The 12,311-nt window shown below is 31.3% G+C and overlaps 1 protein-coding gene across 4 annotated transcripts; it reads right to left on the reverse strand.

Moving 5' to 3' along the window:
- Positions 1–450: 450 nt before the first annotated feature.
- On the reverse strand, positions 451–11,809 carry FBXO11 (F-box protein 11). Of its 4 annotated transcripts, XM_075734661.1 has the most exons (10): positions 11,731–11,809; positions 11,407–11,647; positions 10,733–11,344; positions 4,180–5,811; positions 3,913–4,090; positions 3,693–3,822; positions 3,410–3,620; positions 1,722–3,342; positions 1,545–1,643; positions 451–1,470 (listed from the first exon to the last, which is right to left on the reverse strand). In XM_075734661.1, exons 4-10 carry the CDS (start codon positions 5,573–5,575, stop codon positions 1,341–1,343), a joined length of 3,765 nt encoding a protein of 1,254 aa, XP_075590776.1. In that variant the 5' UTR covers positions 5,576–5,811; positions 10,733–11,344; positions 11,407–11,647; positions 11,731–11,809; the 3' UTR covers positions 451–1,340. The 4 variants fall into 4 exon arrangements, with proteins under 4 accessions (XP_075590776.1, XP_075590773.1, XP_075590774.1 ...); XM_075734658.1 differs by lacking the exons at positions 10,733–11,344; positions 11,407–11,647; positions 11,731–11,809 and adding an exon at positions 9,072–9,361; XM_075734659.1 differs by lacking the exons at positions 10,733–11,344; positions 11,407–11,647; positions 11,731–11,809 and adding an exon at positions 8,399–9,359.
- Positions 11,810–12,311: the final 502 nt, after the last annotated feature.

Genomic DNA, 12,311 nt, shown 5'->3' on the forward strand with positions numbered 1-12,311 from the left:
ATGTCATTGGACTATATAAAATACGACCATCGAACGAAAGATTGTCATCATCATCATTCGATAAAGATGCGTCAGAATTTTGTTTCTTCTCCATTGATTGTGAAGAAGAAGAAGAAGAAAAAAAAAGAATTCGGCTGTTCGAGCAAATTGCCGATTCTATGGATCTAGTGTGCAGTATAGCACACACACACACACACACACACAACCGAATCCTATCATTGACAATGAAAATATTCCTCTGATTGCGTTTCACTGATGATGATGATGATGATGATAAAGATTCTATAGAAAATTCTATAGAACCGGCAAAATAAATGAATAAAAAAAACAATAATTTAATCTAATTTCCAATTCATTTCTCTAGATGGCGTTACATTATTTTCAAAAAAAAAAAAAATTCCACAACAAAAAAAAAAACGTTCGAAATTATAAATGTTCAAAATGTTTCCATTTTTTTCATATATATAATAGTTTAATATTGATTGATTGGCAAATTTTTTTTCTCTCTTTTTTGTTTAAAAAAATAATTCCTAATCATTGATGATCCATGATCCATGATGATGATGATGAGAATGTTATTTATAATGTGTGTGTGTGCATTGTAATTTGTATACAGAAAGAAAAAACTGATGAAAATGATTAAATGAAAAAAAAATAAAATAAAATGAGAGCTACACATTGTATCTATAGTTTGTTATACAAGCTATAAGTTTGAGGGGCAAGGATTGAATTAGAAAAATCAGATATGATGAGATGAATGAAAAAGAAAAAAAAACAAACGAACAAAATTTAAATCGAAAGAATCCGGGCCGAGTTAATATTTTTTTTTGTTGTTGTTGTTGCGAAAATATAGGAAAAAAAATTTACCATAAGAGTGTTTTTACTGTGTTTTGTTTATCATAATAATAATTTGATTGATGATTGATAGATAGATTGTTGTTGTTGTTTACAAGATGGAAAAAGGAATTGCACGAATTTTTGTTTTTGGTTTTTTTTGGTTGATAAAATAATGGAGAAAAAAAAAGAATTCCTATAAAGAGAGGCAGCCTGTTTGGTTGGTTGGTTGGTTGGTAGTGATGAATGAATGAATGAATGAGAATCGGAATGATGGATTATTTGTGACATGAATGATATACAAATGTTGATGAAATGAAATGAAATGAAAAAAAAATTTGTTAAAAAAAAATTCCTAAGTGGGTGATGAGTGTTTTTTTTTGTACATTCAATGTAAAGAATTACAGTATACACACTACGAAGAATGGAAATTTGCAATTTCAAATTATCTTTGGTTTTTTTTTCTCTTTTCATCGAAAATTGCACTATTTTTTTTTTAATATGGTTCAATTCACCATCAGTGTATGTGATTCCATCGGTGCTGCTGAATCATATAATGTATCCGTATCCTGTGTTGGTTCATCTTGTAGTTGACATTGATTGCTTAATGTTCGTGCACCACAATCGCAAAAAAATCTTTAGAAAAATTAAATTCATTTCAAAAAAAAAAAATTATTAGAAATTCATTTAGATTAAAAAAAAACACATACCTATCATGGCGAATAAATTCAACATCATGTCCATTATGACAAGTTTTTATACAATTAACACAAATAGCATTTCGATCTGTTGTGTTACAAGTACGACAGCTGTAAATTTTAAATGATAATAATGATAATGATTATTATCTCATAAAAAATCAAGAATGTTTGTTGAATAACACTTACCGAAAAAAATCATGCATAGGAAAACTGGTATATGATGATATTTTATATAGACATTGGCCACTATTTACAGCCTTTTCGACTGCATTATGATTATCATAAATTTTGTTATTTTTCAACATCGGTAAAACACCTGATGCTAAACATAAGCCACCAAAACGATTGTTAAATATTTGATTAAATTCCAATATGGCTGTTGCATTGTTCGTGATCTCTACACCGGCAGCTAAACCATCAAAAATACGATTTCTTCTCAATAATGGATGTGATTGTGTTGAAATCAAAACACCAGCTTGTGCATTACGGAATATATCATTATCTTCAAGTACACCTTTACCACCGTTGAATATACATACACCACCATCACGGCCATCGTATATTTTGTTCCGCCTTAATGTTGGATTTGAATCGGTTTTGATCCAAACACCAGCCATTGCATTATCGAAAATTTCATTTTGTTCCAATAAACCAAGGCCACCATTGTAAACAAGAACACCACCATTTTGACCGCCCCAAATTTTATTCCTTCGAATAACCGGATTCGATCCGGTTCGGATCTGCACACCAGAATACAGATGATTGAAGATATCGTTCTCTTCTAATCGACCATGGCCATTATCATAGAAATAAACACCAACTTGTTTACCCGAATGAATTCGATTACGACGTAATGTAGGTGTCGATCCTGTTGTAATCCATACGCCGGCCAATGTATTTGCATAAACCTCATTTTCTTCAATCAAACCTAGGCCTTTTTCGTGAACATAAATACCACCATGTTGACCATGATGAATTTTATTGAATCGAACAATAGGATCGCTAGCAGTACGTATCTGAATTCCGGCTAAGGCATTTCCATAGATATTATTATGTTCGATAAGACCACGACCTTCACCAAATATATAAACGCCTCCTTGGTGACCATTGTAGATTTCATTCCGTCGTATGGTTGGATTCGATTGTGATGTAATCCATACTCCAGCAAAATTATTGGAATGAATACGATTTTCTATAAACTGGCCACGACCTGATTCATGAACATAGATGCCACCAGTTTGACCATGATGGATTTCACATCGAGTCACAGTTGGATTAGCACCAGCTTTCACTTCGAAACCGGCAATACGATTATTATGTATGTTGTTTGCTTCGAAATAGCCTAATCCATTATCGAATGTGAATACACCAACATCACGACCATGATGAATATGATTACGACGCATAATTGGATTCGCATGATTCTTAACCCAAACACCAGCCAATGCGTTTCGAGAGATTTCATTCTCTTCATAGATACCTTGTGCATAATCGGTAATATAAAGACCGACATTCTCACAATCGCTGATATCACAATGTCGAATGGTTGGTTCAGAGCCAGCGCCGGAAACACAGACAGCTGCACCAACCACTGATGTGGAACGAATTGTACAATGATCAATGGTCGGTGAGCTATTCTCACCGATTTTCAGGCAATAATGTTTATGATGTTGTGCTGAAGTTGATTGGTCGGGTGTAAACTTCAAGGTCACATATCCAAGATAGGCTTCACGTGCACCTTCAACAAATGTTATGGTCGATTCGGTTTCCTTTTCCAAAATAACATTTTCGGCAATATTTCCCGGAGCTATAAACCATAAAATAGTTGAAATAGTTAAGATTGTTGTTAACTCTATGCTATCAATTACACTTACCAGCACCAATAAAATTAACATTCGAATCAATCATGAGATAATCAAATTTATAATGACCAGAGTGTATGAATATAAAACAATTATCAAAGTCTTCTGAATAATTGTATGCCTGTTCAATTGTATCAAAATAGACCACCGATTGACCACGATACCTTTGTGGATCCTTTTCAATTTGTTCCAATCGTCCAGGTCGTACATGGATTCCGTAATACTAATTATTATTTATTAGATGAATGAAAAATTATAAAAAAAAATCATCAAACTCAATAAAAAAAAGACTGACCAATTGTTGAAAACTTTCTTTCCATGGATTATCTAGGTCACATTCCGCTGCTGGAACTATTTCAAATTTGGCAACACCACGATAAAACATTGGATTATCATATTCATAACGATCCTGGTATAGATTTTTCCTACGCATCATAAAGCAACCAAGATAATAATAATAATAAAAATTCAAATAAAAAATGATAACGATAATGGACCAAAAAAAAAAAACGTACCATAGTTTACAGTCATTAGCAATTTTATGGAATCGTTTACAAACTTCTGATACATGGCACAAATCTACTTCGTATAGATAAGAGAATATCAAAAGCAATACTTCGTCGGGAAGTTGATAGAGTAGATAACTTGCAGCTGCTCCATCCTGGCTAATATATTGATTTTTATCGGCAAGGACTACAGTAAATAAATAAACAAAAATTCAAAAGAATTAATTGACTTTATATTTATATTTTGTCAAAAAATAAATTTGACCTCAGACTAACCTTTCGTTGATGGACTGTGACTTTGATTGTTTTGTGGTCGATATGAACGGCCATGGCTATGTTGTCTAGTTGTTAAATGGTTCGATGGACATTCGTTTGTTTGTTGATTCGGCACAATCATATTGGCAGTATTTGTTGCAATAAGTGTATTGTCATTACTAGATGATTGTCCATTGCATTGATCTTGTTGAGAAATCGATGATGATGATGTTTCAGTGGTGACAACAGAATTCTGATTTGAATTTAAATTTGGACCAGATTTTCTACGTAAATCATAAGGTGGTGAATGATGATTATGATGATTTACAGGAGAATTACTCAGATGATGTCGATGATGATCGCTATGAGATTCAAGGCCCGAATTTAAATTTGATGAAGATTGATGAGGATCAGTTGGCGATGCCGAACAGGCATTATTATCATCGGCTAATAATAGCATATCTTCTTGATCATCAATATTAGCAACACCATTTGTTGCCGTGGTTGATGATGACGTCGTTTTTGTAGCTGTTGAAAGATTTTCAAACCCGATCATCGATTTTGATGAAGACGGTGAATCTTTTGATAATGGAATATTTTGTAACTCGACAGAAGAATTTTGAGAAGTGGTGGAAGAGGAAGAGGTAGCAACAATTATAGATTCCAATTGATGGTGATATTCATGATTTTGATGGCTACCGTTGGCAGACAATATGGAAGACGTACAATTTAAATTTGATAATGATGATGATGATGAGGTATTATTGGATGCTGATGATGATGGAGGCGAATCTTGTTGACTTGATTGCTGTTGTTGTAGTTGTTGCGGTTGTGGTTGAGATTTAGATTCATAATAATATGGTGGATTAGCTGCTTCAACGGCCATGGCAACATTGGTCATGACTGGATTAATGCATAATTTTTTCTTCACTCTCGATGAACTTCGTGATCTTGATGCTTGTCTAGCTAATTTTTTAACTGAAACACGGCCATTGGGCGATGTCAATGCCGATTGTGGTGGTGGTGGTGGTGGTGGCGGCGATGATGATGATACTGATGAAACGGTGGACGTAGATTGTCTGGAACCAATCGTTGATATTTGATCATCATTATTATCGACCGATATGGAAGAGGTATCATTATTATTATTATCATGATGGCCATGGCCAATAGGTGTATGATGATGATGATGATGATAATGGCTAGTATGTATATGTCGTGATGTAAACAGGTGTCGATCATTTGTTGTACTATTACAACCACCATCATCATCATCATCATCATCATTAGAAATAATATCATTATTATTGGTTCCAGAAACAGTAGCCATATTGTTTGTATTGACCATTGTTGATCTTTGTTGAACAGATTGTTGTTGTTGTTGTTGTTGATTATTATTACTTTGATTGATGAACATATTTTTTTATGTTATTTAAAATTATCAATTATTATTATTTATCGATCGATATTAACAATATATATATGGCAGTGAAACATTGATGATATGCACTAAAAAAAACACCATATACACACACGTGAACATGTGAAAAATCAATGATGATGATGAAATAATAATCAGCTGTAGTGTATTTTATTTAGAAATTTCATCATCATCATCATTTTTTTCATTGATTGATTTCCAATGCAATCGATCTATGATTTTATAGAAAGAGAAAAAAAACAATAATTAGACAAAAAAAATTATTTCAAAGTGGCAGGGTCCATTTTTTGCAATAAAAAAACAAAAAAAAAGAAAAAAAAATCGCAATCTAGTATATAAATCTAGGATACAGCCATAATAACCTTGATTATTATTTATCATCATCATCCTCATGACTTACTAATAATAATTTATGATCCAAGAATTAATTAATATAGAAAAAAACTGTATTTTTTTCTGGTTTTAAATGCAATCACATTGGCCATTATCCATACATCCATTCGTGCATGCATGTTTTTTTTGTTTAATCTTCCTGCACACACACACACACACACACAGGCCATTAATTAAAAATAATTCATCTCATTACTAATGAGCGTATCATGGAAAACACATCATCATCATCATCATCATGATGAACAAGAATCTATAAACAATTGAAATACAAAGAATCATTTAATGCCATTTGAAAACACGGGTGACGATGAAGAATTTTCATTTCGGAAAAATTCCAAATGTCAACGAAAAAAAAACAAAAAAAATTGATTCAATTAAATTGAAAATGAGAATCATCCGTGTAAATCGGTTTTTTTTCATCAACCAAAATGAAAAAATAATCATCATCATCATCATTGGCTGAACGATATAAACGAAACGGAAAAAAAATAAATGTCAGTATTAATTTTGGTGGAAAAAAATGAAATAAAAAAAAAAAAATTTCTCTCTCCCCAAACATTCATCGTGATCATCAACTTATCCAAGGGTGTATTTCATCAAAAACATACACACACACACACAGATTGATTATAAACAGATATGATCCTACCTCATCTATAGATGAAAAAAAAGTGATTAAAATGTATAATATACGTTTGTGGTCATCATCATCATCATCATCATCATCAAAAGGTCAGTGTAAAGGAAGATAATAATGATGATGATCATAGTGAAAAAAAACCCTTTTTATTGTTATCTGATAGCTTCAAAAAAAAAAATTTTTTCCCGTTTGTGTTCTAAAAAAAAAATTCAGGATCAAAATTTTCCAATAAATGAATGAATGTGTGTGTATGTGAGGAAGATATATCCACAAACACCAATAGAGATCATCATCAACATCAACATCAATGAAAGAAAAAAAAATCATGGATTGACTCTGAAAACATTACACACACACACACACAAGATTATCATCATATCTCCATATGGGATGACTATTAAGTGTATTGAAAAAAAATGAGTGAGAGAAAAAGCAAAGCTATTTCTTTTTCAAAGACCTAAATGTATGTAAAAGAAAATGAATAGACAATTGATATACATACACAGAGAAAACTTGAACACAACACACACACACACACATGAATGACTTGCTGTTTATAAATCATGAATAAAATGTGAATGAAATGGTGGACGCCAAAGCCAAAAGCCAAAAAAAAAAACCAAGCCGAAAAAAAACCTGGCCAGAAAAGAGAGAAACCACCAGCATATTATATACGTTTTTATTTAGCGAAAAAAATTTGTATGCCAATGGAATTGAGGACATACATACTTACACACACACACATACACATAGTGAAATGAGAGTAAACCAGGTAAAAAAAAAATTATAAGTGAGAGAAAAAAAAATTGAGCCATGAGAAAAACCATATATACAATACACACATAAACAACAATTACCAGAAAAGTAGAGAGAGAGAGAGAGAGAGAGAGAGAGAGAGAGAGAGGAAATAAATAAAAAGATTTTATAGCTCAGTTGAAATTGACCCTAAATGATGATGAATTCTCTTGAATGAGAAAAAAAAACTCAATCACAGAATTCTGGAATTCAAAATTCAAAATCAAAGATAAACGATATTTGTGTGTGTGTGTGTGTTTGGAATTTGAATTTTTTTCTTTTTATTTTGGCTATACAGGAAAAAAAAATTTGAATATCAAATCATCAATCAGGTGAACGCGATTGGTTGTCATTTTTTTTTTTTTTTTTTGAAAAAAATGACATATGGCTGAATCAGTGGAAATTATAGCCAAAATTTGAATTAAACTTACAAAACGTGGTTAAGTTTTGTTTAGTCAACAACAAATAACAATGACAAAAAAAATGATATGTCCTTTCAAACAATTTTTTTTATTTACAATATGATGATGATTTGAGATTTACTTTAATGGTAAACCGAACATCATCATCATCATCATCATTATGGTTTATGGTTTAAAATGCTGTCGATAATAGGTTGATGATTCAGGTCATCCATTAAAAAAAAAATTTGATCGTTACATTTCTAGCATCTAATATATACTGGTAATTACTCGATGATATGTGGATTTTATCATTGATTAGTTTGATAATTAAAACAAGTAATAATAATAATAATAATCATTAGCAGCTTTACTCCTGTCCAATGATGATGATGATGATGAAAACTAGACGAGACTCTCTCCATAGTCATCTACATCATCATCCAAGAGGCAAACCAATCAAGTTTTAAATTGATGATGATGATGATGGTGATGATCACAAGATTTGAGTATAGAATTCTTGTATCAATTAAAAATGATTCGTATGAATTCATAATTGATACTCACCCTAATTCAGAGGGAAAAAAAAGAAAAAGAATCAAAAGCAGAAAACAAAGACAATGAAGGAATTTCGCATATTCATACATATACATACACACACACGCACGCACACAAACACATACATAAAAGTAAAGGATAAAGTTGAATAACTATTCACGATAATTAATGATGATGACGATGAAATGATGATGACGATGATGATTAGATAAGATATACCAAAAAAAAGAGATACAGATCCTTTTTTGAAGATTGAATCGAATGAATGGATGGATGGTTAACGATTGGCAAAAAAAAAAAAAAAACAAAAAAAATGGTTAAATGATCACTGAGCTTGAACGAATCTATCAATCTATCGTTGTTGTTTGTTGTAAGTTCAAAGTGTTGAAAATTAAAATTTCAAAATTCACATTTATACATGATATATTGATATGAGAATATAATGACATTACATTATGAACACATACACAAACACATATACACAAAGAAAAAGATTCTAGATCCAGATCCATTCAAATAATAATAATTCTGGAACAATTATCATCATTATTATTAATAATAACCAGAACCAGAATAGTTCATATAGAAATGAAAAACAAAAAATTATCATCTTTTTCTTTCCTATCAGTCATAGATTTCTTATAACTAATGTAAAGAATTTTAAAAAAAAGTTGGCTGTTACCTTTTATGATACACAATAATAATAATAAATATGGAAAATAGAAATTAGATGATGATAATGGATAATAAACACAAACAAACAAAAAAAACTCGAACAGAAAAAAAGGCTCGAAATTTATCCAATATAGATGAAAAGAAACAAACAAAAAAAAATGCCAAGCTGCCACAATCTTTTTTTTTTATACACAATGAAAAACACCAGAAAAAATAAAATTACAAAACAAAATAGAAAAATAGAAAAACAGAAAACACACACACACACACGAACCGATGGAAGGCAAATATTCGAATGAGAGAATCGAATCACTGGAATGAAAAATAATACTGGCAGCTATACCCAAGTTTTGTTTGTATATCTATGTGTAATGCTACTACTACAAAAAAAATCATCATCATCAATATAATGTAGGCGGTTCAAATATGACAAGAAATAAGAAGAGGATTTTAAGAAAAAAACCAGTAGTAGTAGCATTAACGAACGATTGTTAAATATGTGCAGGTGTATTATAACAATAACACACACACACACACAACGAGTTTATGAAAGAAAACAGAACAGAACAGAACATTTTTTTTTGCAGATCACTGAATTAATCCCTTTCATTTGAATATACCACTTCTAAAAAAAAAAAACAAATCAGCAACGCCATCTGATGACCAATATGGTCAAACTATATATATTCGAATCTATAGAAACAAAACAAAACAAAACAAAAAAACTTCGATTTTTGAATCAATGAAAAATTTTTTCGGATTTTTGTTCCCCCCCCCCATCAAAAGTGAATATTCCGTCATACAGTTTTTCTTTTCTTTTTTGTGAACAACAAAAAAAAAGTTTTTTTTTATTTCGTTCAAAATTACAATTACATTTGAAAAAAAAACTTGAATCTCGTGAGAACGACAACTAAAAGCCCAAATTAAAAAAAAGGAGGAGGAGGCGACACGAGATCATCATCATCATCATCATCAGTCAGTCAGTCAACTATGGTTCAATTCTATGCGAACTTTCCCCATATAATAATCATGATGATCAAAAATGGTACCGACCCAGCCCCGACAACATTCATACACACACAAACACACTAACAACTAAAATCGAATCAAGATAGCAATAGAACACATATAATACAAACAAAAAAGCTAAAATTTCAACAACAAAGACGACTATGAAAAAATGTCGGTTCAAAATACGTGTATAGTGCATGGTGTGTGTGTGTGTGTGTGTGTGTATGTTTCAAATCAAATCAAATCGACAAAAATTTCTTTGGTAAAATGAGTCGAGTCGATTTGTGAAATCTCTTGGTCCCCGAAAAAAAACAACAACAACAACAACAGACCGACAACTATGTGTATGAATTGTATTGAGAATACACCAGCCGGCCATTAAATCTTTTTTCACACACACAGGCAAACACTATTACCTTATGTTTGGCTTTAGCTTAAAAGTGGTTATAGATAGAGAAAAAAAAAGAGGCTAGGCACTGAATCAAGAGGAATCAAGTGCATCGAACCCCGAAAAAAAATGATGATGATGATGAACATCTCATTTCATATGAAAATCTTAATATCCTTTCCCCATCACCATTTCTCTTACCTACCCCCTTTTAATTTGTACAATGGATTGGCTATACACAGTGATGGACGACATACACACATACTCACATGGAGAGAGAAATGAAATTGAAACTGGATGGCCTTCGACCTTTTTCCAACTAAAATATTACTTTGCACGCGTTTTTTTACGAATAATGATGATGGCCACATATAATTATGATGATGAGAAAGAAAGAAAGAAAGAAAAAAGATTAACGACCCGAATTTGAATTTTTTTTTGGGGGGGGCAAGTAGTTGAAATTAAATTCCATCATCATCATTATGGAATTTTGGTATCGGTTTATTATTAATATTTTTTTTTCTTGGAACCACCGATAGAACCCGAAAAAAAACTTTGAAATCAACAGCATCGTTTGGTTGTTGTTGTTGTTGTTGTAAAAAGGTTATTGTTCTTTAATTAAACCCGAAACAAAAAATTTTCTGGTAGCAGATGGATCCTGGTTGGATTGAACCAAATCCATTTTCATGAATTTGGGCGGCATACACACACACACAGGACACATCAACAATAAAATGACGATGACGACGACGTGCACCAATGCACACCACAGGGTAGTTTCACTTTTCTTTTTTTTCTTCTTTAATTAATCGAAATTGATTGAACTACTATAACCACCGGGTGGATAAAGTTTGAAACTTGATCGTTGTGTCCACATTATTCTTTCATTGGAATAAATGAAAATCAATCAATTTCAATCAATTCTGTCAAATAAAGGAATTACTTGCGTCGTCGTCGTTGTTGTTGTTGTATGGATCAATTATTAAATTTTTGGATCCACGCCCCCCAGCTGTGTGTTGATAAATTCCGTGTTTCATAATCTCATCATTTCCTTTTTTTTTGTCCTATAGGAAAATTTTGTCCATTCGATTACATATGATCATGATATATTCGTATTGTAGTTGTCGTTGTTGTATATTCAAATTTAATTTCTTTTTCTGGTTTAATGATGATGGTAATTGTTTCTGTCATATTCATATCATCATCAAGAAAAAATAAAGATTAAGATCATCATAAAAAACAAGTTTCAATCAAAATAAAAACAAACCAGATTATCAAATATACACAAAGATATATACAGTGTTTAAAATTTTTTTTTGAGTGTTTAAGTTCAACCTTAAATGCTGTCACACACACACACACACACATCTGATAATCATGATGATGATGATGATAATGATCATCAACTTTTAAGAATCACGACTACAACAACAACAACAAAAAATCATTCGAATTTTTTTTTTTTTTTTTGCAGACAACATTCGATCATCCAGACACAATATCAAGGGTTAAAATAGCCAAAAAAAAAAAAATTCTCATCAAATCTGATTTGATGAGAATTTTGTTGTTCGATTCAAGACAACAACAACAACAACGACAACCTAATTTCATCCAAATTGATTTGCATTTCATTTTCATTTTCATTTTTTTTGGATTAATGTTTGTGTTTGATTAACATTTTGACTGTCTGAGTTTTTTTGAAACTCTCAGCAACAACAACAACAACATTCAACATGTAATGGAATGAAATTTTTTTTTTCGTTTAAACGAAAATTACAAATAAAATGTGAAAAAAGGTCATTCTACTGTGTGCGTGTGTGTGAAACAAAATCTTTAAGGTACCAGGGT

Source organism: Dermatophagoides farinae, chromosome 10 (genome assembly GCF_024713945.1).
Source record: "Dermatophagoides farinae isolate YC_2012a chromosome 10, ASM2471394v1, whole genome shotgun sequence".
Taxonomy (NCBI): domain Eukaryota; kingdom Metazoa; phylum Arthropoda; class Arachnida; order Sarcoptiformes; family Pyroglyphidae; genus Dermatophagoides; species Dermatophagoides farinae.